Source organism: Phasianus colchicus, chromosome 12, assembly GCF_987193195.1.
Source record: "Phasianus colchicus chromosome 12, bPhaCol1.hap1.1, whole genome shotgun sequence".
NCBI classification, from domain to species: Eukaryota; Metazoa; Chordata; class Aves; order Galliformes; family Phasianidae; genus Phasianus; species Phasianus colchicus.
This window is the reverse complement of record NC_143447.1, coordinates 1894827-1920342: the sequence shown is the minus strand read 5'-3', so window position 1 is coordinate 1920342 and position 25516 is coordinate 1894827. Positions and strand designations below refer to the sequence as shown.

Below are 25516 nucleotides of genomic sequence, written 5' to 3'. Positions count from 1 at the left end.
CTCAGTGTCCTATCCAGCTGGTGACATGAGTCCTCGCCGACATGTAAGTAAGTCTATGAACCCCAAGGAGCTGAGAAAGATGCCTGGGTGCTAGGATTTTGCTTTGTCAGAGCTTTGCAACTTCCTCGGGGCCACACTTGGATGCGGATCCAACCCTTTGCCAGAGATGACCTTTCTCTCCGGGACGGAGAGGTTACCCAGGTGTCACAATCTGTTTTTTCCTCCCGTTGCTAGGGAGGGCCCTGCACCCCGGGTGCGCAGCCCTGCAGCCACCCGAGCATCCCCGCCGCGGGTGTCGGCGTGCCCCGAGCCGTGAGCGCCTCCTCGCTGCCCTCTCCTGGCCCCTGCCGATGCTGCAGAGGTCGGAGCCTCCGCACTGCCCTATGCCCCTTCTCCTTTGTGTAGTGCTTCAGGGTACGGTCACTGTCGCTTAAGCTGAAGGCTGCCCGGAGCCCTAGGGGATGACGCCTTCCACCTGAACATCGCACAGGGTGAATCTCACTGCATCACAAACAGAGTCATTTAGAAATGCCTTTAAATTTTCTTGCGCGTATATATATCAAGGAAGGCAGGTTGACTTCCTGCTCACAATGTGCCAGTTAATCTCCAGGCATTAATGAAACTTCACCTTTTGGCAAGGACTGTCAGTCACAGCAGCTCCCCTCACACTCGCAGCAGACACACTCTTGTTGCCTTCTCCTCCTACCCAGCACAGGGTTGATGTCAGGCAATTGTTGCCTTTCAAACACTATTGATTCCTTTTTTACAACAAATTCCAGTGATAAACATTTATAAACAGTGATGGGATCTTCTCTGTGCAGTGAAGAATGCCAACACAGAAATGTGGTTCTCCTTTGGTCCCAGCCTTTTTCCTTGGCACTATACCAATCAGCACTTTGCTAATTACTGATAATTTTGCTGGTTATGCCCAGAGCTGCACGTGTCAATTTGTGTTAATGACAAAACTGGTCTGTGTTGTCCAAAAAAAAAAAAAAAAAAAAAAAAAAAAAGAGATTTAAAACATTAACACATACCTGTTAAAAGTATTCACTGGTATGAAATTTTAGCCCTGCTCTTTGCAAAAGTTACAAAGTTTCTGACCCAATCTTCACCGTGGAGCCCTGGGTTCCCACCTTCTCCTTGTACTGTCTGGGAAAGGTACCCACAGGAAGCACGACTGCTGCTTCAGTTCATTATGAGGGGATCTGTGCTGCCTCGGGGAATTTTAAGACTCCAACTACCGAGGAAAGTTGAAAACTGCTGTTCTACTTGGTCTGAAAAATGATTTAGATCTCCATAGGCACCTGGTGCTTTTTCATTTTATTCTTGCAAGAGCTTAATTACACAAGTGATTCTAGTAACTGTTAACACTGAAGCTGACAAGAATAAAATACTGCATTGCAATCACCTTGCTCCATGAAGTTAAGCACATGCTTAAGGGATTTACAGGAGCAGGGCCTCCCTGCACACTCATTCATTTCCAGACAGAGGAATTCTTCCCTGCACATCCATGGGTGCTTGACTGACTCCAGTTCAGCTGATTGCTTAGACCCATAGATGTGACTGAGCAGCCAGGGACAGCAGCCACGAATACTCAGCCTCCACAATAACTCACAGCAGTCTCCCTTCTATCTGATAGCACCACGCAGAGCCTGATGTTTAAATGATCCCCCATGCAGCCCCACGGCCCTGACACAAGCAACACCTTAGCCCTTGTTTGCTGTACCAAAATGCTACTAGAGTGCTGGTACCCCTGCCTCCCTCTTGCTCCATTGCTCCCTGACCCATGCAGGGCTGGGCGGATATCCCTGGGAAAAAAAACCAAAAACTCTATCACCTGAGACCTGTGGAGATGCTGCAGTGGAAGAAGGGAAACCCAGGAGATTTCTCCATGCTCCGCTTCTGCTCTCCTCCCTGGGGGCTGATTTTGGCTGCCTGCACACCCATTAAAGACCTGCACCATCAGCATGGGCTGAGATGCCCCTCAGATCACAGAGGTTTGTTCAGCCACCGAAAAGCTGTGCAAGCTGGAGATAATCCAGAGCAAAAAGGCTTTGCAAATAATAGAGGTAGTGCAAATACCACCTGGCTGAGCTCTGCGGCACTTAGTCAGGAACCAAAATCCTTCAGACTGATTAACACATCTTGCCCTCAAGCACTTTGCCTTCGACCCTACTTTTAAGTTCATATTTGTTGAAATATTCCTCCTCGCAAAGCACCTGCAGCTGAGATTCACTCCTGCACTGAATCTCTCATACTTGCTCCTGTTGCACGTGCTCTGTCACCTGGCAATGCCCCTTCCGCTGAACTGTGCTGAGAAATTCATTTGCCATGTGCATCTGCCAAACCATTCAGCGGCAGCACGTAGCATGACTTGCAGTGGTCAAGGTGCAAACTGATGGACAAAGAACAGGGCATCCTGCATTTTTAATAGTGTCAGAATACATGTTTGTGGCTCTGAATGCAGACCGCCGTACACCAGCCTGTTTCAGCCCTCTGAAACAGAGATAGGCAACAGGAGGGAGCACGCCTGCAAAGCCCCGGCACATAGCCACTGCTACTGCTCCCAGCCACCACCACAAGCAGGGACACTTCATCACTGTGTGGCTGTAGCCATTGTGGTTCCAATTCAATCCTGTAATTATTTCACCAAGGGGAGATGAACAACCAAGTGGAGAAAGTAAGTTGGCCTCGAAAGCTTCTGAGTCCTCAACAATTAAAGTCAGAGATCTGCAGGCAGTTTCAGGCCATTTCCAGAAGATGGTCTGTGTTCTCCAGAGCCCTGTTCCAGCCACGGTAGCAGCAGGCCTATTGACATGGGAGCTGCCTTCATTCGGGAACAAGAGCTTGGCTCAAAGAGCAAAACAAACAGGAAAGCTCTGGGAGCACCCTGTGAAGGTTTCCATGATCACGCATAGCAAACTGATCCCAGAAAGTGAGGCAGCCAGATTTAATAGCGGGCAGCACGGGTCAGACTCAGCCCTGCAGAACATCAAGGCACGTGCTCACACCCAGCAGGACTCCAGCAGGTGTTGGGGTGGACTGTGGCCATGGGACAGTCAGCCTCCCCTGCTCCCCTTTCACAGGCTCACATGCTTCTCACCAGCAGAGGAATCTGTATGCAAAACATCCACTTGATTAAATGCAGCTGCAGCCAGTGTTACAGGGAACTGGGAGGCGTAATAGATGGCTTTATCCTGAAAAAAAAAAGCAGTGGAACACAGAGCTGCACTGACAGCCCAAAGGCCACAAAAGTGGACAAACCAGAAAGACCAAAGCGTGACAGCTTTATCACAAGTCATAGCAGAGTAACCAATTTCTATCTTTACCTCATGCAGAAAGCAGGTAATCCAGCACAGCCCTGGTGGAGAGCACAGCTCTCTGCACATCCCTCAGCCACTGGGCTCTCTGCCGGGAACGGGCCCAACACAGACCAACACGGGGTGTGCGCAGGTATCTCTGCAACAGCCATCAGCTTTCTGATGTAAAGATGCATTCCTGACTCAGACTGTTAGTCTGGATTAACGCTGGCCAGCTAGGAACGAACTTCTCTGAGTCATCCCCTAGAGACATCGGGGCCCCTAAAATAGCAACAACAACAGAATACACAGAAAGACTGGAATATTTTCACCGCAGGCTGTGATCACAACATTTTACATAAGTCTGGTGAACAGCCAACCAACACAAACTGGAATAAGGATTCACTGCAAGCCACGGCACTCCTTGTCAGGGCACCCACTGCTCTGACGTGCCCCCATTAAGCCCCGTTTGGGCCTTGCTTACGAGCCCACCTTCCAGGAACTCCACTGAGTTCCACCCTGGGGAGCTGCCTCCTTTCGGAGCTGTGCCGCAGGGGGATGCACTCCCAGGCTGCCCAAGGCTGACACTGGACTTCAGCTGGACCCTCACTTTTATGCAGTGACCACCGGGCTGCAGACCGCCGTGCTCTGCCCTGCTGGCCCTGGCGTTGCTGCCTGCTTTGTGCCCACCCCTGGGTTTTGGTTCAGCTTCCCCCGGCCGTACAGGCAGCCCGCGGTGCCCCACGTGGTTGCGGAGGGCTGCACCGCTAGACATGGGCTGAGCTCCCCCCAGACCTCCCTACTACCCCCACCGCCGAACCCCATCCCCCCAACCGGGGGACGGTCCCTCGAATGACGCCGGGGCAGGCGGGACCGGAGGCCGACCAGCTCCCCGTTACGGCACTCAGCCCCGTCCCCCCGTGCCGGGCGTGCTCCCGAGGCCGCACCCCGCGGGGCGGGCGCAGCGGCTCGGCCCTCCCCTCGGCACGGACATGGCACCCGTTGCCATAGCGGCGCGGGCGCTGCTGCTCCTGGCCGCGGTGGGTCCGGCGGCCGCGCTATGGCCGCAGCCGCAGCTGCAGCGCTCCCCGCCGGCCCCCGCCCGCTGCCCGCTGCCCCCCGCCCGCTTCCGCTTCGCGCACGCCGCCGGCTCCGCCGTGGGGCCGGGCTGCGCCGTGCTGGACGAGGCCTTCCAGCGATACTGGGCGCTGATCTTCGCCGCGGCGCGGCCCGCAGGTGAGGGGCGGTAGGGGTGTGCGCCTGGGGAGGGCTCGGTCCCCAAAGATGAACCATTCTCTCGCTGCTTCCCTAGAAGCCGTGCCTTCGTGGAGAAGGACTTCTGCCTTCTTACAGCGGGACCTTTAAACTCCGCACCGCAATAAAGCAAAGGTCTCTGTCCTGGAGCGTGGGGTGTGGTGGGAGCTCGGCTTCAGGGCTGGCCGGGCCCGATCTGAACCCCGCGTGGAGTTCTGCTCCCGAAGGGCAGCACGAGCTGACCCAGCGCTGTGGCAGAAACCTCTGCCATTGCAGCTCGTTCCACTTCCATTCGTTGGTTGCTGTCCTGATCTGCTCATGGTGTCACCACAGCCTGTCCAGGACTGTCAGGGCACGTTGCCGGCTCAGGTGGAATCCCCTGTGTTGCTTTTTTCCCCTTCCTTTCTTTAGTTCAGCTGGGGCTGGCGGCTGAGGGAAGTGTAGGCTGTGGTCTTGTGGCACAGCTGCTTGAGCTGAGTCTCCCAGCAAAGGCTGGTGCTGCTTTGCTACGTGCAGAGGAGTGCCTGCTGTGCTCGTGTGTTTCAAATAGTAAAAGTGGAACCAAACCAGCCATGTGAGGCTCAGTGAGCATCAGCCTGCGTACATTTCTTTCAGGGGGGTTTTCAGTCAAGTTGGTCTATTTATCTCAGCTTTATCTCCTCCGGATCTCACTTCAGTTCAGCAGCATTGCAGTTTGCTTCCTTTTCTCACTTGTGACAGAGCTGCTGTCTGTGTTGCAACTGCCCCAGCACCTCTCTAAAGTCTGAGCTCATCCTGTTTCTAGCAGCTCTTTGTGTGCCCAGTGCTCCACTCTTCAGAAAGAGCCATAGATCTTCACGTGGATCAGAGCAGAGAGGGATGACAGCACTGGAAGTTGCTCTGCTTTGTTTCCAGTGCCTTGTGGCAAAAGTGAGTTTGAAACACTCAGAAGAAACACTTGGCTTATTTGATTCTTTTAAGTAGCAAGTTACAAAGACCGCATAGTTTCTTAAATTTGCTGCTGTAATTACTCACGTTTTCCTGTTTTTGTCAGGGAAATTTGACCATCCCATGACTTGGAGAGATCTCTTGTGATTGTCACACCAGGCTCTCTATGTATACTCACAGTTTTCCATGTGCTCTCCTATAGAATCATAGAACATAGAATGGCCTGGGTTGAAAAGGATCACAATGATCATCTAGTTTCAACCCCCCTGCTATGTGCAGGGTCACCAAGTTCACGCGGCATGCTTAGTTTTAGGGGCTTTTTCCTCTTTGCCTTCCTTTTTCCACAAGTGATTAGTAATAACAGGCAGTGGAAACCCTGACTGGAAAGAAATAGTTTCTATTAATAGAAATAGTATATGACAGAAACAGTTTTCTTCCTGTTTTAGAGAGCCAGTATTCTGTTCAATTGAACAGACAAGCTCGCCAACTGAGAGAGAACTAAGGAGACATCAGCATCTTCTCCTGAGCCGTTTTCAGAGTGTGCCAGGGCAGCACTGGTCTATCAGCTGGACTTTCAGGAGAACAAGTTTAAGGTCCTCTTGAAACCCTCCAAATGCTTTGGTGCCATTCTCTTTACCTCTGTGGACCTGTGCAAGCTGATCGGCTTTGTAGCAGCCCCTCCTGAGAGCCATGGAGAGCAGGAGGCACCGCATTTGTGGGTTGTGACCTGACAGTGTCCTTCTCAATGCATTTTTCTACCTCTCCTTGGGCAGGGATAGCAATTACTGCCCCAGGTGGGATGATGCTAGGAACATCTGTTACCGTATCGCACTTGAGGGAACAGTTGCTAGGGTTTGAAAGTATTTTGGAGATTTGTAGATGATGTCCTAGTTCTGCTGGGCTTTAGGCATGAAAGCAGAAGTGGGATTATGTGGTCAGCTCTCTTCCCTAAAGCAGCAGTAAAACCAAAGTCTTCATCTGGGCAGAGGTGAGAGGGGTGTGCTGGGAAGTGCTCATCCCAGGAAGGGGGAAGATAGGTGTTCCTCTTGTCTCCAGGCCTGTGAGTGGCCGTTCCTGGTGAGCCTCTGTCTTGCCAGGCGTAGAGAGCAGGTCTTGCTGTGCTCCATGTGCCAGCTCACACACGGCTGCAGGGTTGCCTTGGCTACCAGCTCGTCTGTAACTGAGGAAACCTCAGAATGGAGGAATATCTTAGAGCCATTTCTCCTCTGCACACAGAGGCTTCACCATTCTTTCCTTGAACCCCATTTGGGGTTCTGTGCTATCTGTGTTTCCCCCTAATACTGGTGGTGCCACAGTCTCTCTGAAGCCTGCTCGGTGGCCATCTTATGATGAGGCTCACTCAAAACCAAGCATTCTGTTTTTCAGCCTGTCCCTGGCAATGCCACAGAGCTATAGATGTGAACTGCTGCTGCTGTGACCCACGTTGCTCCTGGCCAGAGAAGCTATGGGCAGACCCACTTATCTCAGAGTGGGTTTAACACCTCCCTTTGGAGTCAAACATTTCCCATGTGTTCCCAATGAATATTTCAGGGCTTGAAAATGCTTCTTCAGATAGGGAAGGGCAGCCACAGCTCCTGCTTCATCCTCCCTGGAGAAGACTTTAGTAGTTTCAGCTGGTGTCCAGGAAGCCTTGGGAGATGTTGCAGTACCAGCCTGATGTCCCCATTGCTGGCTGGGCTGGGAGGCTTGCAGCAGGGAAATTAATGCCTGTGGTCTGTGTGCCTTGCAGAGAACAAGCAGCCCTGGAGGACATCCTGCACTGAACTCCTCATCTCAGTCGCCACACCAGGCTGCAATGGCTTTCCCAACCTGGACTCCAAGGAGAGCTGTAAGAATGGGTGCGGGAAGAGGTGACTGGAACAGGAGTATGGGTATTTCTATGCTCCTTGGTTGGAAATAGCTCCCTACAGCACTTAATCCTAATTCTGGAGAGGCAGGATCCTCATTGTGTGGTTGAGAAACTGGGACAAGGAGGGAGCAACTTAGCTGAGGGTGCTGATAAAGCAGTGGGAAAGGTTTAAAAAAAACCCACAGCCCTACCCTGAGATCAATTCCCTTGGATCCAAGGATGCAGTTCCCCACCAAAATCACTGTCTGATCCAGCTGCAACCCTGCAGCTAAGGTTTTGAGCCCCGTAGCAGAATGTGAACGACGTAATGTCTGTGCCATCTGATGTGATGCTGTGTTTCAGATAAACTGAATATCTCAAGAGACTCCATGCTGCTCTATGCCGATGCTGTCTGGGGAGCTCTTAGAGGTGAGGTGTGCTTAGAGCTTTCTGCTGGTCATTCCCACCCTGCCTGTATATCAGGACATCTCTTTGTGCCTCTCTTTCCCAAAGATTTATTTAATTGAGCTCTGTTCAGAATCTATGCTGCAAAAGTGATTGTGTGTGATTCTCCTCCAGGCCTGGAGACATTCAGCCAGCTTGTTGGGAGAGATGAGAACGGCATGGTGAGTGGGTGGCTCAAATGTGGGCTGGCCAATGTGGTTCCCGTGGCAATGCAAGTCTGTCTTGGCTCCTGAGGACAAGCTATGCTTGGGGCCAATGAGTCCTGCTAGCCCTGGGGATGAAGATGACTCTGACTGCCTCCTGCTGATGTCTATGTTACCTGCAGACCTGCTCACTTCTTCCCTGTCTTCTCTCTTCGTGCAGTACTATATCAATGAGACAGAAATTGTGGACTTTCCCCGCTTCCCTCACCGAGGCCTGTTGCTGGACACCTCTCGCCACTACCTGCCTCTGAAAGCCATCTTGGAAACTCTGGTAGGAAACCTGTACTGGGAGGCATGTGTGCTGCCCCACAGGGAGATGGAGCACTTCAATCAGGTGTCCCCCTGTGATAAATGAGTATCCCTGAGTTGCCTTCCTGTTTTCTTATTTTTTTGTGTGTGTTGCTCATTTCTAAAGATCTGAGCATAGGTCATTGTAATCACATCTCGTCAAGGAAGAGCTTGCCAAATCTAGGTGTTTGGAGAATGCATGCTTGCTTGTGTCTAGATGAAGCAACAGGCTGGGGTGAGATAGCTGCATGACCTCAATTCTTTGTACACAGATCTGATTCACAGAAAAATGTTTCTGTGCTGTTGGTCCTCTCTAATGCAGTATCTGTGCCCATCACTGTTAGCTCCTGGTGTCACTCACAGCTCCCTTTCTAGATGGGAGAAGGAAACCCTGAGGTATCGCAGATTCCTGCAGCCCAGCTTACATTCTGAGGCAAGGGAGAGCACTGCCTTTTGCCTAGTTGCATTAGATGAAAGTGGGTGGTGGTCCTGCATCTGTTCCAGCCAGAATTAAACTTCCAAATCTCAACCCTTGGCTCTAGTATAAGGAGAATAGGGACTTTACTGTGATTGGAACCACTAATGGCCCTTTGCAGCTCTTTGTGATGTCAATGTGTTTGACAGATCCCTGCATCACTCTTAGGTCCGTGGAAGCATTTGGAGATATTATGTTGTCCAGAACACAAGGACCTGAAATCACTTGATTCCTCAAGCTGACTGACCTTTCAAAAGGAGCAGGGTGTGCTTACCCATGTTTCTGTTCCTTCCCAGGATGTCATGGCTTACAACAAGTTAAATGTGTTTCACTGGCACATTGTAGACGATCCATCATTCCCATATGAGAGCTTTACTTTCCCGGAGCTTAGCAGGCAGGTAACCCATGCTGATGGTTGTGCAGCTCCCCAGACAACCCAAGGAATTCTGGCTGCTCCTTGAGCTTGTGAGCAAGATGCTGTAATTCCTCATGTTCCTCCAGGGAGCCTTCAATGCCATGAGCCATGTGTACACAGCCAGTGACGTGCAGACAGTAATCGAGTATGCTCGTCTCCGTGGCATCAGAGTCATTGCAGAGTTTGACACACCTGGGCACACACTTTCCTGGGGTCCAGGTGAGGAACAGACCCTCACCAGAGGACATGGGTGTGAGGAGGGCTGTAATTGTACCTGGTGGAGGAAGGATCTCTGTGATCTGGATCACAAAAGTGTGGCATGAGCAGTGGCATCCCATAAGCTGTCTCTGGGGAGGAGCAAGCCATCAACTGGGATGTAGGACATAAGAGAGATGGCCACATTTAGCTCCCTTCTCACTCTGCTGGTTTTATTATGATGCAGGTGCTCCAGGCCTCCTGACTCCATGCTATTTAGGCAAGGATCCTTCTGGGACCTATGGGCCCATCAACCCCATCTTCAACACCACCTATCAGTTTGTGACCAGTTTGTTTCAGGAGATCAGCTCAGTGTTCCCAGACTACTTTATTCACCTTGGTGGCGATGAGGTGGACTTCACGTGCTGGTGAGTGATTCCTGCAGAGATGAGTCAGGCTGGAAACTGGGGTTTGAAACAGTGCTCTGCTGCCTGGCCACTTAGCATGTGCTTGTGATGGGTACCTTAAGGAGCAGCCATCTAAGTGGCAGGAAGAGGCAGGGGGAAAGTGGAGGGTTATTCCTGTGCAGTGCAGGAGAGAGTGAGAGGGAAGGAAATCTAGCACAGGATCCCCACATCCCAGCCAGTTGCTTCTTGGCCATGATCACCTACAAATCTTGGGTGTCCTGCTCCCCTGGGCTCTGAAAGAGGCTCTGTGAGTTGGTGCTTGGGGTTTCTATTCTCTTCTCTCTGGTACACAGGAAGTCCAATCCAGACATTCTTGTCTTCATGAAGAAGATGGGCTTTGGTGAAGATTACACAAAATTAGAATCATACTACATCCAGAGGTAAGGGTGGCTGCATCCTGAGCCTGCATCTGCAGTATGTGACAGGCACAAATGTATTCTACTGTCCCTTTGGCCCGACCTTGCTATCCCTAAAGAGAGTTGCCTAGTTTTCTTTTTCAGAAGACTGACTGCAAAAAGACCTGGAGTTGAGGGAGAAAAGAGTTCTGTGAGGGGGATGTTAGCTATATCAGTGCTGCTGCTTTGGTTGATCCAGAAAAGAGGGCTGAGAGGACCCTAAACTCTGTATTGTTTCCATTCCAGACTTCTGGACATCGTCTCTTCCCTTGGCAAGGGCTATATGGTGTGGCAGGAGGTTTTTGACAATGGAGTGAAGGTGAGAGCTGCTCACATGCCCTAGCACAGTTCCCTAACACTTGGGTGAACAGTGTCAGCACCCACACCAAACTCACTCAAGTGAGTCTTGACCTGGCTCAAAATCCAGTTTGCTTGGAGGGAATAGATGAGTCAGGATAGGCAAGCAGGTGTAGTTCTAGCTTCCACTGTTATAACTGGTCGTGGCTTGTTTCTGGTGCAGAACCCTGCTCACCAGAGTGGTGTTTGGAGCTGGGATGGCTTGGGGGAACCCTTCTTGTGAGGGGAGGTGGTGTTCTGTTGCTGCACTGATGCTGTACACAGGCTTTATGTGTATTTGTGGGACCAGGTGAGGCCAGACACGATCATCCACGTGTGGAAAAACAAGCCGCCGTATGCGGAGGAGATGGCAAATGTCACCAAGGCTGGCTACAGGGCTCTGCTCTCTGCCCCCTGGTACCTCAACCGCATCTCCTACGGGCAAGACTGGATGGCAGCCTACCAGGTGGAGCCCTTGAAGTTCAATGGTGTGTTCCTTATGTCATATCCCCTCTTGGCTGCTGACTGCTCACTCAGAGGTGGTGCCAGGGCTGGCCTTGATCATTTATTCTCGCTGATGGTGTGAAGGTGCTTGAGTCAGTGTGCCCTTGGCTCCTGGGCTTTGTGCTATTGCCTCGCTGCAGGCAGGGAAAACCTCAGCTCTCACCCTGCCTAGGGTTTGAGTCGGGGATTTGTCCAGAAGGACAAATGACAGCTTCTACAGCTCAGCCAGCTCTCGGTTGTCACCATCCCCTCCCTGGGCAGGGCAGGAAGATGCTGTTGTCTTACAACACCTGATCACCTGAATGCTGTGTCCCCTGGCAGGCAGCACTAAGCAGAAGGATCTGGTGATTGGCGGGGAGGCATGCATGTGGGGTGAATACGTGGACGTCACCAATTTGACCCCCAGGCTCTGGTAAGAGATGTTTAGGGGGGGTTAGCTCGACTCCTTCAGCACAGCATGATGTGCATCCAATGCTGCTGGTTTGGTCTCAAGGTACTCTGTCCTCTGGTAGCATATTTGTGTAGTAACAGCTTCTCTGAGGCTTAAGTGAGATTCCGTGGCTGTCTGTAAGAATGAAACACACTCTTATGCCACCTGCCACTGCTACCAGCTTGCGTTTAATGCTGGTCTCTGTCCTGTCATTTGGTCTGCACCTGACTAGGCATGTATCTTTTGATGTACGGAAGCCATGTGCTTTTATGTGTCAAAGGACTTTGGTCAGGGAGGTGTTTGAGAGCTCAGCGCTGCAGGAGAAGCTTTCTCTGACCTACCTGCCTTTGTCCCATGTTCCTTCAAGGCCGAGAGCCGGGGCTGTGGCTGAGAGACTTTGGAGTAATGCAACAGTGAGGAACCTGCAAGATGCTTATGTGCGGTTGGCTGACTTCCGCTGTGAGCTTCTCAGGTAACTGTCCCTCCTTGCCAGGCCTTGCTAACTTGTGATGTCAGTGCAAGGGACAGCCTCAGGTGATCAGCTCTCCATGGGTAGAAGAGTGAGGGGGATTGAAAGTGAGGTAAGCTTTTGTTTGTGTGAGAAGACACTTGAAGGTCCACAGTATTTCTTGAGCCTGTGTGCAAAGCTTGCTGTGTGCTGTGCTGGAAGAGAGCCCATGCTGTTGGCATGGGCTGGTAGCTCTGCAGAAGCAAGAGTTTTGTGCTGAGAAAGTGGCACCCATCAGCTCCTGCCACCCCCCTACTGAACAGCACCAGGCACTGTTCAGTGTCCCCTGTGTAATGCTGTCCCTCTGCTCCACTTCCAGGCGAGGTGTCCAGGCAGAGCCTCTCTTCATAGGATACTGTGATCATGAATTCGGTGGGTTTTGAAAGGAGAATCCCACTGCTCTCAGTCTCTGTGCACACCAGAGGAATGATCTCTTGCTCTCTCAAAAGCTGCTGGCATGGTAAAGGGACCCCTTTCCTCCCCCTGCTTTTGCATTGTTGCAATGAACGTTTTTTTCCTTAGCGTGCACTCTTTGCCTCTTTTTCTATTTTGGTTTCTTTAAATCTATAAATAAATGACCTCAAAGAGAAAAAGGTGCCTTTTCATACTCAGCTGGGGCTTGGGAACACCACACCAGGGCTTTTTGTTAGCAGGAGATGGATAGGTCCCGCTCTGGGGCAGGCTGGTTCAGGAGATGTTGGTGGAGGAGCATCTGGCTACGCCTCACCCTGCTGCCTCTGGAGCTTACTGGATGCCTGCTCAGCTGGATAAGCTGTGCTTAGTCTCTGCCAATATCCCAGATTTCATCTCTGCTAAGATAATGTGGTGTCCAGTTGTAAGCAGTGTGTGCAGCAGAGAATCCTATGTGTAACTGGCCTGCTAGCACCAGGATGTCACTGCCACCTTGGTTTTGCTTCTGTGATCTCCTGTGCACCAACACTGCTGTGTCACCTCTTGCTTCCTGTCCTTTCTGTCTCATCTCTCTGTACCTCAGCTGTGTCTAAGCAGGAGGCCTGTCTCCAAGCCACCGTCTCTGCTGCCCCAAAACCTGTCTGCTCCTACTCGAAGCCTCTCACAGACCTCACAGCCCTGCTGAGCTGGGTGCATGGATGTCATGGAGTCCCAGCTCAGCTCTTCAGTCGGCTGTGGTCTCTGCTAAGGACTTGGCCAAATTATCTGTCCTGCTGCTGCTCTGTAGTCCTTGGAGAAGCTCATCTCTGGTTCTCCTGCAGCCAAGTGGTTTGGTTTGGACACATTTCCTTGGAGAAGAGGCTGCTGTTGCCATGTTGAGGAGCAGGGACAATCGTGGTTCTGGTACTTTGATGGTTAGGGTTGCCCTGCTGGAAATCCCATCTAGTTTGAGTGTGAGGAGAAATCTCTGGGAGAAATCCTGGAAGCCAGGACTCTTGTGTATTCGTCCTGGTCTGAAATGAGTGAGATCTGCTGTTTGCTCTCTGTTGTGGCTGGAAACTTATTATTGTGAATTTGGAATTAAAATAATTCCTAAATTGTCAAGCCTTGTGTTTCTCACTCTCCTGTGAAAGAGTACTTGGGTAGTTCTTGTCTGATGTGATGCAACCCCCTGAGTTCTAGGGGGAAAAGAGAAGATGCTGGAGCCCTCCCACCTGATGTTTAGCTGCTGGCCAGATCTGGGGGAAAGATGGGTATTTTTGCTGACTCCTGAGAGCCCGTGTGCTGTTTCCTGAGTGAAGATGCTCTTCTGCTTCCTCAGAGTCTCTTGGGAAGCTCACATCCCTTTTTTCTGTGGGTTGTTTTGTTTTTTTTTTTTCTTTTTCTGTTTGTTTTTTTGATCATAAATTCTGCCCAGGCCCAGTGGTTCAGGTGGGACATTGAAGGCAAGCCAGGATCGCCTGTCACTCCCGGCACGTTTGTTTCTCTTAACTTGAGTAACACAAGAGTCATAAATAATAATAGCTTGACGTGCTGTCAAGTCCCAGAGAGCTCCGGGAGGAGGCTGTAAGACAGCTCCTTCTTCCCTACGAGGCTTCGCAGGCGATCTGCGGCAGCTTTGCCCCGAGGCCGGGAGCCCGCAGGGCAGCGGGCGGGGTCCCTTTGGGGCGGGGTCCCTTTGGGGCCGGGGCGCCCATCTGTCGGGGTGCCGCCGGTCCCCCCGTTTCCCCGCCGCGTCCTTGCGGCTTCCTTCGAGAACATCTATTTTTACCCGGGATTTGTCATGTAAAACTTGCCGGGGAGAACACGGGAACATGCAGCGTGTGAATCACTCGGGGCCAACGGGTTTAAAAATAAACCCGAGCGGTGCCGGAGAGCGGCAGCTGCCTCTGCCCGGCCCCCCAAAAACGCCCGGCACAAACACGGGGCAGCCGCGGGGCGAAGCCGAGAGCGGGGCCGGCACCGGAGGAGGGTGGGAAACAAATAGCGGCGCGGCTGTTTATGCCAGAACGCGTCCAAAATGAGATTAAAAACACGATTACCGCCGGCCCGGGGGGGGCTGACGGGTTCGGCGGCGCGCGGGGACGCTCGCAGCACGGCCGGCCGCAGCGCGCCGCGGGTGTCAACGCCGAGCCGCCGACGGCCGGAGACCGGGGACCGCCTCCGGGGGGCGGGGGGGCGGGGGGCGGGGCCGGGCCCCCCCGCGGGATTGGCCGCCGCCGCCTCATTATGCTAATGCCTCGCGCCCGGCCGGGGCCGGCCGGCTGACGTCAGCGGGCCGGCGGCGGCGGAGCCGAGCGGGGCCGAGCGCGGCCGGGCCGAGCCGAGCGGCGCCGAGCGGTTCCGAACGGTTCCGAGCGGCGCCGAGCGGGGCGGGCGGGCCGGGCCGGGCCGGCGGGGCGGGGCGCGGCGGCGGCGGCGGCGGAGCGGCCATGGCCGCGGCGGGCAGCGGCGTGGCGGCGGCGGAGGCGGGGGCGGGCCCGGCGGGGGCGGCGTTCAGCACCGCGAACAGCGGCCGAGTGAACGGGCTGAGCCACCCGCCCGGCGCCATCGCCATGAAGGACCACGACGCCATCAAGCTCTTCGTGGGGCAGATCCCGCGCAACCTGGAGGAGAGCGACCTCAAGCCGCTCTTCGAGGAGTTCGGCCGCATCTACGAGCTCACCGTGCTGAAGGACCGCTTCACCGGCATGCACAAAGGTACGGCGGGGAGCCGGGGCCGGGATGGGCGCCGTGAGGAGGGGGCGTCCCCGGGGTGGGCAGCGTGAGGGGAAGATGCCCCTGCGGTGGGCGCTGCCAGGTGGGTACGGCCCTGAGATGGGCGACAGCAGGTGGGTACAGCCCTGAGGTGGGCACTGTGTGGTGGGTGCAGCCCTGAGGTGGGCACCGTGAGCTGGAGATGCCCTGAAGTGAAGGCACCACGAGGTGACGTTACCCCCGAGGTGGAGCTGCCCCCGCGTACCACCCTAGGTATGAGATAGAGGCACCCCTGTGGGGAAGGCACCGCTGAAGTGAAGGAGCCGTGAGGTGGAGGTGTAGCCCTGCGTTGGGTTCTTTACCCCTGAGGTGGGGCACCGTGAGCTGGAGGCACCCATCTGAAGCAGAGGAACGAATGCCCGGGATGGGGACACCCACTGGGGGCTGGGAGCTGCCATGGGAGCACCCTGGGCCAGAGCCCCCCGCAGCTGGGGGCACCGCCTGGATCTGCAGCACCAGCGTGGGACCCTGGAGCTCCGGCTGCCACCTGGACAGGGCCCTGTGCTCCTCTGCAAGCTGTTGGCGTGTCCTCGGGCCGTGGGCAGCACCTGCCTCGTTGGGAATATTTTGGAAGCTGAAACTCAGCGCCGGTGGATGTCAATGCGCCGATGAGGTGGGGTGACCACCAGACTCCCTCGTTCTTGGCACCGTGGCCTCTGAAATGCCTCTGAAGCCGTGTTTGTGCCCAAGCCAGGGGCTTTGCATCGTGCTGCCCCTCAGCTCTTCATCTAGCATCAGCTTTGGCCACCATGGCCCAGGAACACGACGTGACTGCGGATGCTGCTCTAATTCGAATGCCATCCGTGCTCAGGGTGAGCCTCCGGGCACAATTGCTGCCATCGTCACTGCCCTCCGAACTTCTCCTGGGCACCGTCCCCATCATTGCCCGCAGGGAGGAAAATCAAAGGCAAGGCGAGCGGAGCGGAGGAAGCCAGCTTGATTACAGATGGTAAACACTGGAAACGCAGGCTGCTGGGAAGGACCCGGCGCTCGGGCTGAAGCGAGCCGCAGCATCAACCTCCCCTCTCCACCTCAGATTTAGCCGAGGGCTCTGTCCTTGCTCCCGCCAGCACAGATTTGCCCCAAGGGGGGTGAAGGACCCCATCCTCGTCACCCCCCGCTTCGCTGCGGCGCTCCCTCTCCTCCGAGGCACGCTGATTGTACTTATTAAGAGTTATTAATACTTAATCAGCTGGCGGATTTAATTGTGCCAATATTAAAAATGCATCAATGTCAATTTTATTCATTAAATATTTACTTTGTTGAAGGGAAACTGTTTTGCTGCTGTTTTAATATCACTTTCCGAAGCTTTTGGATGTGACCTCGGTAAATCCGGGGAGCCCTCGGATGGGGAGCGACGTGGCAGCACGGGGCCAGGGCAGGGACCGGCCGTCCCCCAACGCGAGCTGTGGGGTCTGAGTGCTTGGCAGCGTGAGTCAGCGTGGGAAAACCTCACCCCAGGCACGCTCCTGCTCCCGAAGTGCCGCGACGTGATGCTGGAGGAGCCGGAGCGCCGTCGCCATCCGCAGCAAGGAGGAAGCTCCGGGGTGCGCGGCGTTGACGCTTGGAAATGCGCTTCCTGGAGAACGCTGGCTGCGGCTTCCCGCAGGGCTCCCTGGTGCTGTGCTTGGGGCTGCACGCTCTGGCTTTCCCCCTCCTTCCATCCTGCCTTTCTTGCATTAATATCTACCACTCCGTTTTGGGGCTGAGCTGAGGTCTAGCGGTTTCTATTGTGCACACGTGGCCCCAGGATGGGTGATGTGGTGCCGGGTGCTGGGGTGGCCAGGTGGCAGCGCACCCCAGTGCTGCAGTAGCCTCTGGGTGGTGGGATTTGGCTTGCTGCAGGTGTCTCCCATCCACTAACGCTGTCTCCCCATCTCTGCAGGCTGTGCCTTTCTCACCTACTGCGCCCGTGACTCGGCCCTGAAGGCGCAGAGCGCTCTGCATGAGCAGAAGACACTGCCAGGGGTAAGTGATGGCAGAAATCAGGGCGAGGTTTGGGCTGGGGGCACAAGATCGCCCTATTCCTGTCCACCCACGATGGCATGGGTGCTGCACTGGGCTCAAGGCAACGTGCGCAGGTGTCACTTTGCCTCAAGGATTCAGCTGTGATTTTGTCACTGCTGTGATGAGTTTGGGTGCTCAGTCAAGCGCCTGGGGACAACGCTAGCATGGCCACAAGACTGAGCCTGACACCAGCTCCATCAGTCCCGAGCACACACTCAAACGTGGCCTCGTTAAACACGGGCTCATCACATTTAAGCAATCCCCCTCCCCAGGGCTGGCTTGGTGGGTGACCAATGCCAGGGGTGCAGCGCAGGCCCAGTGTGAGGGACAGGAGCTGCTCCAGCGGCCGCAAACCAAGCATTGATTTTTCTCCCGCCTGCGTGCCGCTGTGCTTTCTGCGGGCTCTGACCTCCCGAGCTTTAACAAAGTGAAAATAAATATTTAATTATTCTTCTAAATCAAAATCAATAGGGCCGCCGCTTGGCTGGGGAAAGCGCGGGCCCCGTAAATATAAATACCAACCTTGGGCATGCGAAGAGGCCTTTTGTTACGGCTGGGAGGAACGTGCCCCCCCCGCAGCCTGGCCGCCATCAGTAGGCTCCAGAGTGAACAGCCCCGGGGCGGCCCTGCGGGGAGGGGGGGGGAGCTGAGGCGGTCTGCACGGTGCCACGCGTGCTGGGCACACGCATGCCCATCATCCGCCTCTTTGCAGTGCATGCACCGCGTGTCCTCGCACACGCGTGCACACGGTGCACAGCCGCGGTGTGGTGCTGGTGCCGTGACGCTCTGCTCGCACTGTTGTCCACGGGCGTGACGCCGAGTGGGTACGCGTCTGCGGGTTTGTGCTCGCACGGCCGTGCTGGTGCTCGCACCCCCATCTTGTGCTTGCACACCCGTGCCGCTGTTTGCACACCCCCCGGCTCGCCACCCCCCGGGCCGGATCCCGCCCCTGGCGCGGTGCGGGGCGTGGCCTGGCGGCGGGGGGCGTGGCCTCCAGTGGCCCCGCCCCTCGGCCCGGCCCGGCCCGGCCCGGCTCGGCTCGGTGGGGCTGCGGCTGCCCCTCTCTCGCCCCGCCTCCCGCGCGCGCCGCTGCGCGAGCCGAGCCGAGCCGGGCCGAGCCGAGCCGAGCCAAGCCGAACCGAACCGAGCCGGGCCGCTTAGGGTGGAGCCGGGCCGGGCCGGCCCGAAGCGAGCCGAGTCGGGCCGAGCCATGCAGCTGCCGCAGGTGCCAGCCCCGGGGCCGCGGCCGCCCGTGCTTTGGGTGCCCGCGGGCTCCAAGCTGCTCTGCATCGAGGTAGGGCCCCCGCCTTTGTCTGCCGGCACGGCCCCGCCCGGCCGGGTGCATCCCTGCGGGTGCGGGGGTGTGCGGGTGGGTGCGGAGCGCGGCTGCACCGCGGGGGGCGGGGGGGCGGCGGGTGGGGCTGGGGGGGTCCCGTCCTGCGGGGGGGCCGCGCCCCAGCCTGCGTGTGTGTGTGTGTGCAAGGGGTGTGCAAGAGGAGTGCGAGGGGGTGTGCACGCAGAGGTGCTGCACGCACGCTGTGCGCTGCTCCGGGCACGGTTTTGCCTCTGGGGCGGCTGAGTGTGAAAGCGGCAGTTGGTGGTGCTGGGTGTGCAGCCGTGTAACTGTACATGTGAGTGTGAAAGCGTGTGCCGCGCACGTTCACACCCGGTTCACACCAACGGTGTGGGTGCAGCTGTGCCCCAGGGGTGTGCAAACGTGTGCACACGTGTGCGTGGCACGTGGACACACGGCAGCGTGTGGGTGTGAGCGTGCACGGGGGGTGCTGTGCTGGGAGGGCTGTGCACGGGGGTGTGTGTGCAAGCAGCGCTGCCCAGACCCCATTTTGGAGCTGCCCGAGCAGCGGGGCGGTTGCTGCGAGGGGGAGGTGGGCTGATGCCCACGGCCTTCCAGCAACGGCCGTTGTGATGGTGAATGTGGCTGCTGGGTCGGCCGAGGGACAGCGCCTTTATCCCCCCAGAAATGGGATTCGCCCCTCCCAGCCGTGGCGGGGACCAGGTATCCTTGTGTCCCTCGGTGCCACCTCAGGGCTGAGGTCCCCCCCAGCCCGGTCCCTCCCCGGAGCATCCTTGCCTCGCGCTGACATCTCCTCCCCGTGTTTCCCTGGAGACGAGGCGGTTGCCGTGGAAACCGCCCTCCTCTTCTTCCTGAGCCTTCCTCCTCCTCCTCCTCATCGCCACCCGGGGCTGGCGCTGCCCCCACCTGGCTCTGGGGGTGCCCCACGGTGGCATTTTGGGGTGCAGCACCCGCACACCGCTTGCACGCTCCTTGCACGCGTGCCAGCCCCGCAGGCGTGTGCCCCATCACGCGTGACGGCCGTTGCCGTGACGACCCTATCAAGCACATCAGCGCGGGGGAAGCACGCTTGTTGCCATGGAAACGGCCGTAATTGTCGCACTTTTTCAGAAGAAAAAGGGGGAAAAGGAGGGGGAGAAGTGGGGAAGGGTGGCCCCGTGCTGCGTGGGGAGGCACGGCCGTGGGGAAATGCTGACCCCCTGTCCCAGGGCACACATGTCACACCCACAGGTGTGGGCACAACATCGTGCCAGGCGTGTGTCACACCCACACCCGTACAGCCCCGCTGCAGGGTGACGGGCTCCTGGGAGCCACCACGTGTCTGCGTCAGGTGGCTCTGGACATCTGACCACCCCAAAACGCGCCCAGCCCTGCGGGGCCGAGGGCAAACCATCCCCACAGCCCACCCTGCCCCATGTACGGCGTCTGCCAGGATGTGACACCGTGCTGACCGCCCGCTGCCGGTTGTGTGTTGCAGATGAACCGCCCCATCCAGGTGAAGCCGGCGGACAGCGAGGGACGAGGAGGTAGGTACAGCCCCCCAAGGGCAGGGGGCACCTGGGGGTGATGGGATGGCGGCACCGAGGGGTGTGCTGAGCCACAGCCTGTAGGTCAGGGAGAGGGCTGAGACCTGGCATCCTCTCATCGCACCGATGAAACCCGGAGGCTGGAAATGGCCCTGGGGGGACCGCAGCAGCACCGCAAATGCACTGTGACCGTGAGTGCTGGCTGGTGGCCATCTGTGCCCATCCCTGTGTGCAGAGCGGCCGTGCGTGCATGCAGCACCCGGTCCTGAGCACGGTCTGGGTGTGTCCTGGAAGGACCTGCAAGTAAAGTACCCACTCGGTACCTAACTGGGGACGGGTTGCAGGTCGATAGATGCTCCGGCCCCTCGCCCAGGAGCTGCAGGGCCCCTCGGCAGATGCTGGCTGATGTGTGACCAGCAGTGTGTAGCCCCAATCCCAGCGCTGATTCCCTGTGTGCTGACGGCCGCGCTGTTGTCGCCTCCCGCCGTTATTTCTGCATTTCCCCGGCAACGCTCCGACAGGGCACCTTATTTTCTTTGTCAAATGCCATTAGCGCACGGTGGGAGTGCGTGACCGCGCGAGGCAGATGCTGGTAATAATCACGAACTCCTCATTATTTACTCTCCCTTCCCTTGTTTTCTGGTTATCGATGTCCCTCGGGCATGGCCATGGACTGCGGGCTGTCCTGATGGTCTGTCACACAGACACCACTGCTGGTGTTTTGGGGCTCCTTTTGTTTCCTGGCCGCATACCCGTGGTACAGGACGGCATCGTGGTCTCCAGGAACAGCCCCAGCTCTGCCTCACCCCCAGCAGGAGAGGCTTCCCCACGCGTGCACATTGTAGGGTGCTCTGCATCCTCACCACTGGGTTTTGCGGTGCTGCTGTTCCCTCCGTGAGCCATCTGCACACCGGGGACGGGGAGGGGATGTGTGCTGTGCAGCTCCCCCCGCTGACAGCTCTGCTTTGCCTCCAGAAGACAGGAAGCTCTTTGTGGGCATGCTGGGGAAGCAGCAGAGCGAGGATGATGTCCGGCGCCTCTTCGAGCCCTTCGGACAGATTGAGGAATGCACCATCCTGCGTGGGCCCGATGGGGCAAGCAAAGGTGGGAGCAGGGAGCGGGGCCTGGCAGCGAGGCGTTGCTCAAACACCTCTCGTCACTCTCCCTGTCCCTCTGCCTGCAGGTTGTGCCTTTGTGAAGTACAGCAGCCATGCCGAGGCACAAGCCGCCATCAGCAGCCTGCACGGCAGCCAGACCATGCCGGTAAGCGCTGGCCGCGCTGTCCCCTAATCCAATCACCGGCTAATTTGATCAGTCTAATTGGATCACAATCCTGGCGTGTGCCCGGATCGCCTAGGGTTCATCCCTGCCTCACGCCAGGGGTGGGCATAAGGGGCTGTGGGAGAAAGGTGTGGTTTAATTAACGACGAAGGTTCAACACCGCAGATGAGGGGGAAAGGAAACGGCGGTCAGGGAGCGGCTGCCGGGAGGGAAAAGGGCTGTAATTAAACCCCGCATTGATTGCTGCGTGCTGCGGCCGGCCCAAGTGGCATCCCCAGGGTGCTGCGGCCGCGGGGTGTCCCTGTGCTGGGTTGCTGTGGGGTGACGTGGTGGGGATGTGGTCGTGGCCCCGCTCAGCCCTGCCTTGCTGTGCCACAGGGCGCCTCATCCAGCCTGGTGGTGAAATTTGCGGACACGGACAAGGAGAGGACCCTGCGGCGGATGCACCAGATGGCGGGGCAGCTGGGCATCTTCAACCCCATGACCATCCAGTTCGGCGCCTACGGGGCCTACACACAGGCGGTACGGGGCTGCGTGGGACAGAACCTGATTTTGGGGGGAATGTGCCAGAACATGCTGATCTGCCCTCCTCACTCCTTTTTTCCTCTGTGCCTCACTCGCTTTTCCCTCTCTCCTCGGCTGCCCGCTGTTAGATCATGCAGCAGCAGGCGGCCCTGATGGCAGCGGCGCAGGGGACCTGCCTGAACCCCATGGCCGCCATTGCAGCTGCCCAGATGCAGCAGATGGCCGCCTTCAACGTCAGCGGGCTGGTGGCCGCCCCCCTCACCCCCTCTTCAGGTACGACCACCCTCCCTCCAGCCGCCCCCTTGGTGGCTGTGGGGCCGCAGCGGCACTGAGCCTCCCTCCCTCCTCTCCCAGGTACCAGCACCCCGCCTGGCATCAGCACGGCGCCCGTGCCCAGCATCGCCACACCTATTGGCGTGAATGGCTTCAGCCCGCTGCCGCCGCAGACCAACGGGCAGCCCACCTCCGAGACCATCTACACCAACGGCATCCACCCCTACCCAGGTACCGCCCCGCGGGGCTCAGGCACGTTCCCAACAAGTGCTGGGAGCCGTCCTTGGCTTTCCCTTTGCTTACTCTCCTCCTTCTCCTTTTTCTCTTCCCAGCTCAAAGCCCCACAGTGGCAGATCCCCTCCAGCAAGCCTACGCGGGCATGCAGCACTATGCAGGTCTCATACTTGGCTTTGCACTTCTTCATCTCTCCCCTCTCTGCTCTTTGCGGTTTGGGAGTGAACTGGGCACACGTTACTGTGTTTGATGCAGCAAGTGTGAGGTGTGGGAGCTGTGGGGCAGTGATGGGGGTGATTCCGATTCAGAGCATAGTACCCTAATCCCAACCATTGTGTTCTTATTGCCCTCATGCTGGTGCTCCAGCAGATTTTGGAGATGGACTGGAGGAAAGTTAATTAGAAGCACTGGTGATTGTTTCCAAATTTTCACCAGAAAACCAAGTTCTTGACCCCTGACCTGATCATTGATAAAAATCAACTGAATGTGCTGCTTTCTTCCTCAGTAATGGCACATTCCTGGTCCCACCAGCATCCCCCCTGGGGGAGCCATTGCCATATCCATCACCATGGGAGCAAACACCTCAAAAAGGGTTTTGAACCCCAATTGCCACTTTGAACCATCACACCACACAACACCCAACCCTCTGCTTCCTGATAGAAGGTGGTTGGGAGAGACGAGGCTTTGGGAAGCAGCCACCAGGGCGGTACCCATGGGTGCTTGAACCTCTGTGCCACCAAACCCAGCATTCTGGGGATGCGTAGGAGCAGGAGACATCCCTGTGGGGACCAGTTTCCATCCTGTGTCGGGGTTTCAGTGCCGCATTCTCTGTTCCAGCAGCATATCCCACTGCCTACGCACCCATCAGCCAAGCCTTCCCCCAGCAAGCGCCCATCATCCCGCAGCAGCAGCGAGAAGGTAAGGGGGGCACCCTGCGATCCGCGCGCTGCCGGTGGCCCCCGCCTGGCAGCTGATGTGTGCCCTGTCCTTTGTGTGTCACCCAGGTCCAGAGGGCTGTAACCTGTTTATTTATCACCTGCCCCAGGAGTTCGGGGATGCGGAGCTCACACAGATGTTCTTGCCTTTTGGCAATGTCATCTCTGCCAAAGTTTTTGTGGATCGTGCCACCAACCAGAGCAAGTGCTTTGGTAAGTCAGCGTGTAGTGAAGCCCAGAGCAGCGTGGTGGCTGTCACCGTAGGGCTGAAGGACCACACCATGTGGGGACAGAAGGACATACCCTCCTGCTGCCATACTACTCATGCTTTTGATGCAACACCTTGGTGGCCACAGATCTCATCACTCCAGTGTCCCTGCAAACCCATGTCCTTTGGTGTCCCCACTGTCACATCACTGTCCCCACAGACCTGCTCACCTCGACGTCCCCACAGACCTTGTGTCTCTGGGAACCCAGTCACCTCAGTTTCCCTGCAGACCCCATGTAGGCCTTGTCACCCACCAATTGCATCACCCCGGTGTTCCTCTAGATCCTCTCACCCCACAGTCCCCGACCCCATCACCTCAGTGTCTCCACAAACTTTGTGTTCCTGAAGGTGCCGTCACCCAGTGCCATGCAATGTAGGGCAGTGCCCCACAGCCCCACGTTCCAGAGGCCATTTTTTGGCTAAGTGAGGTACATGGGGACCATGGTGAAGTTATGTCATGACCCTGTTGAAGTCAAGCAGCTTGGTGTGGCATTGACAGTGACAAACCGTCTCCCCGTGTCACCCTGCCCCTCACCCCCAGGTTTCGTCAGTTTTGACAATCCGACCAGCGCTCAGGCAGCCATTCAGGCCATGAACGGCTTCCAGATCGGCATGAAGAGGCTAAAAGTCCAGCTAAAGCGGCCGAAAGATGCCAACAGACCCTACTGACCCCTGGCACCCTGGCCCTGCAGAGAGGTACGAAGGCACCTGGCAGTGTCACAGGCCTGTTTATCTTGGCATAAAGAGTGGCTATTTTGGTTAAAGCCACGCTGATGTGGGTTTCGTGGGTCAGCCGTTGCCTGGATCGCTCACGGCACGTTTGCTGTCTTGCAGGTCGGGCGTCCCGCGGTGTCTGCCGACTTCTCCCTTCCCCAAGTGCAGTATCCAAACCCGTAACTCTCTTTCTTTGCAACATATCCCGGAGGAGGAGGAAGGAGAAGAGGAAGAGTTGATGGAGGAAAAAAAAAAAAAAAAAAAAAAAAGCGAAGAAGAGAGCCATTCTGGTCGTAGCTTTTCTATTTCTTTTTTGATTATTTTTTTCCAACCGGTCTTGTTTGTTTCTTAACGGGAACGAGAGAGCGAGGAAGGCAGGAAGGAGGAGAGCGACGCGGCGTTGGGGCTGAGATTTGCTGCCGGGAGAGGACTGAGGCCCGGGCAGCTGGGATGTGAGCTACCTTTTATAAGCACTCATTTGCTGCTACAAATTTCCCAAGAGGAATGAAGAAAAGAGGCTCCGGATGGATTATAAACCAAAGCCAGCGGGACGAGACCGGCCTCGGGCGATTCACCTGGAGGATGCTTGTTTGGAAAGGGAAATCTTGGTGTTTTTTTTTCCACGTCTGGCTGGGAAAAAGAGGGAAGAAAAAGGATAAGAGGATGTTGGACTTATAGAAGATATATATAAATAAGTATATATATATATATATCCCATGGAGCAGGGTAGCGGGACACGCGCTTCCCCCTGCTTGTCACTGGCACAGGGACATAGGATTACTTGTTTCAGAGTCATATCATTCCTTAGAGTTTAGGGACCAAAGGACTATTGCTTTTTTAAATATATATATAAATAAATTAATTTAAAACACACACACACACACACACACACAAAAACTTAAAAAACAGGAAGAAAAAAAAAATTGTATGAAACACCTCGGGCGCATGAGCTGCGAGCGGCGCCGGGAGGAGCACGGCTCAAGGGCTCGGTGTGGGGGGCATTTGTGGCCAAGCGCCAGGGGGGACACAGAGGGGATTTTGGGGGGTGAACGTGGCCAAAAGAGCCCTTGGTCGCCTGCGGGAGACGGCGAAGCGATTTGCTTCTTTGGCTCTTTTGTGAATTCTTTTTTTTTTTGTTTGTTTTCTTTTGTTTTTCAGCCAAAAACAATTAAATAAAAAATGTGAGGTTTCGGCAGAAACAAAGCGAAGTGAAATAAAATTATTTTGTCAAAATGGTCACCTTGGTTTGTTCTTTGGAGC

At 56.0% G+C, this 25516-nt stretch overlaps 2 protein-coding genes and 1 long non-coding RNA gene across 17 annotated transcripts; 2 read left to right on the top strand and 1 right to left on the bottom strand.

Annotated features, from left to right (window-relative positions):
- Positions 1 to 425: 425 nt before the first annotated feature.
- On the bottom strand, positions 426 to 4311 carry LOC149916230 (uncharacterized). The gene is made up of 3 exons (XR_016470238.1): positions 3792 to 4311; positions 3330 to 3581; positions 426 to 3197 (listed from the first exon to the last, which is right to left on the bottom strand). It is a non-coding gene; the product is annotated as an uncharacterized LOC149916230 (long non-coding RNA).
- HEXA (hexosaminidase subunit alpha) lies at positions 4277 to 13499 on the top strand. Of its 2 annotated transcripts, XR_016470237.1 has the most exons (15): positions 4277 to 4535; positions 7231 to 7329; positions 7693 to 7758; positions 7909 to 7955; positions 8158 to 8268; positions 9057 to 9158; positions 9262 to 9394; positions 9618 to 9798; positions 10131 to 10217; positions 10479 to 10551; positions 10879 to 11056; positions 11394 to 11484; positions 11870 to 11974; positions 12330 to 12470; positions 13005 to 13499. XR_016470237.1 is itself a non-coding variant. In XM_031616265.2 (14 exons), the coding sequence occupies exons 1-14, from the start codon at positions 4292 to 4294 to the stop codon at positions 12391 to 12393; spliced, it is 1581 nt and encodes a 526-aa protein (XP_031472125.1). In that variant the 5' UTR covers positions 4277 to 4291; the 3' UTR covers positions 12394 to 12603. The 2 variants fall into 2 exon arrangements, 1 of the variants encoding a protein (XP_031472125.1); XM_031616265.2 differs by lacking the exon at positions 13005 to 13499 and having other exon boundaries at positions 12330 to 12603.
- A 1354-nt stretch (positions 13500 to 14853) lies between these two features.
- CELF6 (CUGBP Elav-like family member 6) lies at positions 14854 to 24555 on the top strand. 14 transcript variants are annotated; one of them, XM_031616249.2, is made up of 13 exons: positions 14854 to 15121; positions 17064 to 17146; positions 19978 to 20026; positions 21002 to 21130; positions 21210 to 21289; positions 21686 to 21829; positions 21961 to 22105; positions 22187 to 22336; positions 22438 to 22500; positions 23180 to 23257; positions 23344 to 23487; positions 24084 to 24238; positions 24377 to 24555. In XM_031616249.2, the coding sequence occupies exons 1-12, from the start codon at positions 14854 to 14856 to the stop codon at positions 24209 to 24211; spliced, it is 1461 nt and encodes a 486-aa protein (XP_031472109.2). In that variant the 3' UTR covers positions 24212 to 24238; positions 24377 to 24555. The 14 variants fall into 14 exon arrangements, with proteins under 14 accessions (XP_031472109.2, XP_031472108.2, XP_031472110.1 ...); XM_031616248.2 differs by having other exon boundaries at positions 23177 to 23257; XM_031616259.2 differs by having other exon boundaries at positions 14892 to 15121; positions 21005 to 21130; positions 23177 to 23257.
- Positions 24556 to 25516: the final 961 nt, after the last annotated feature.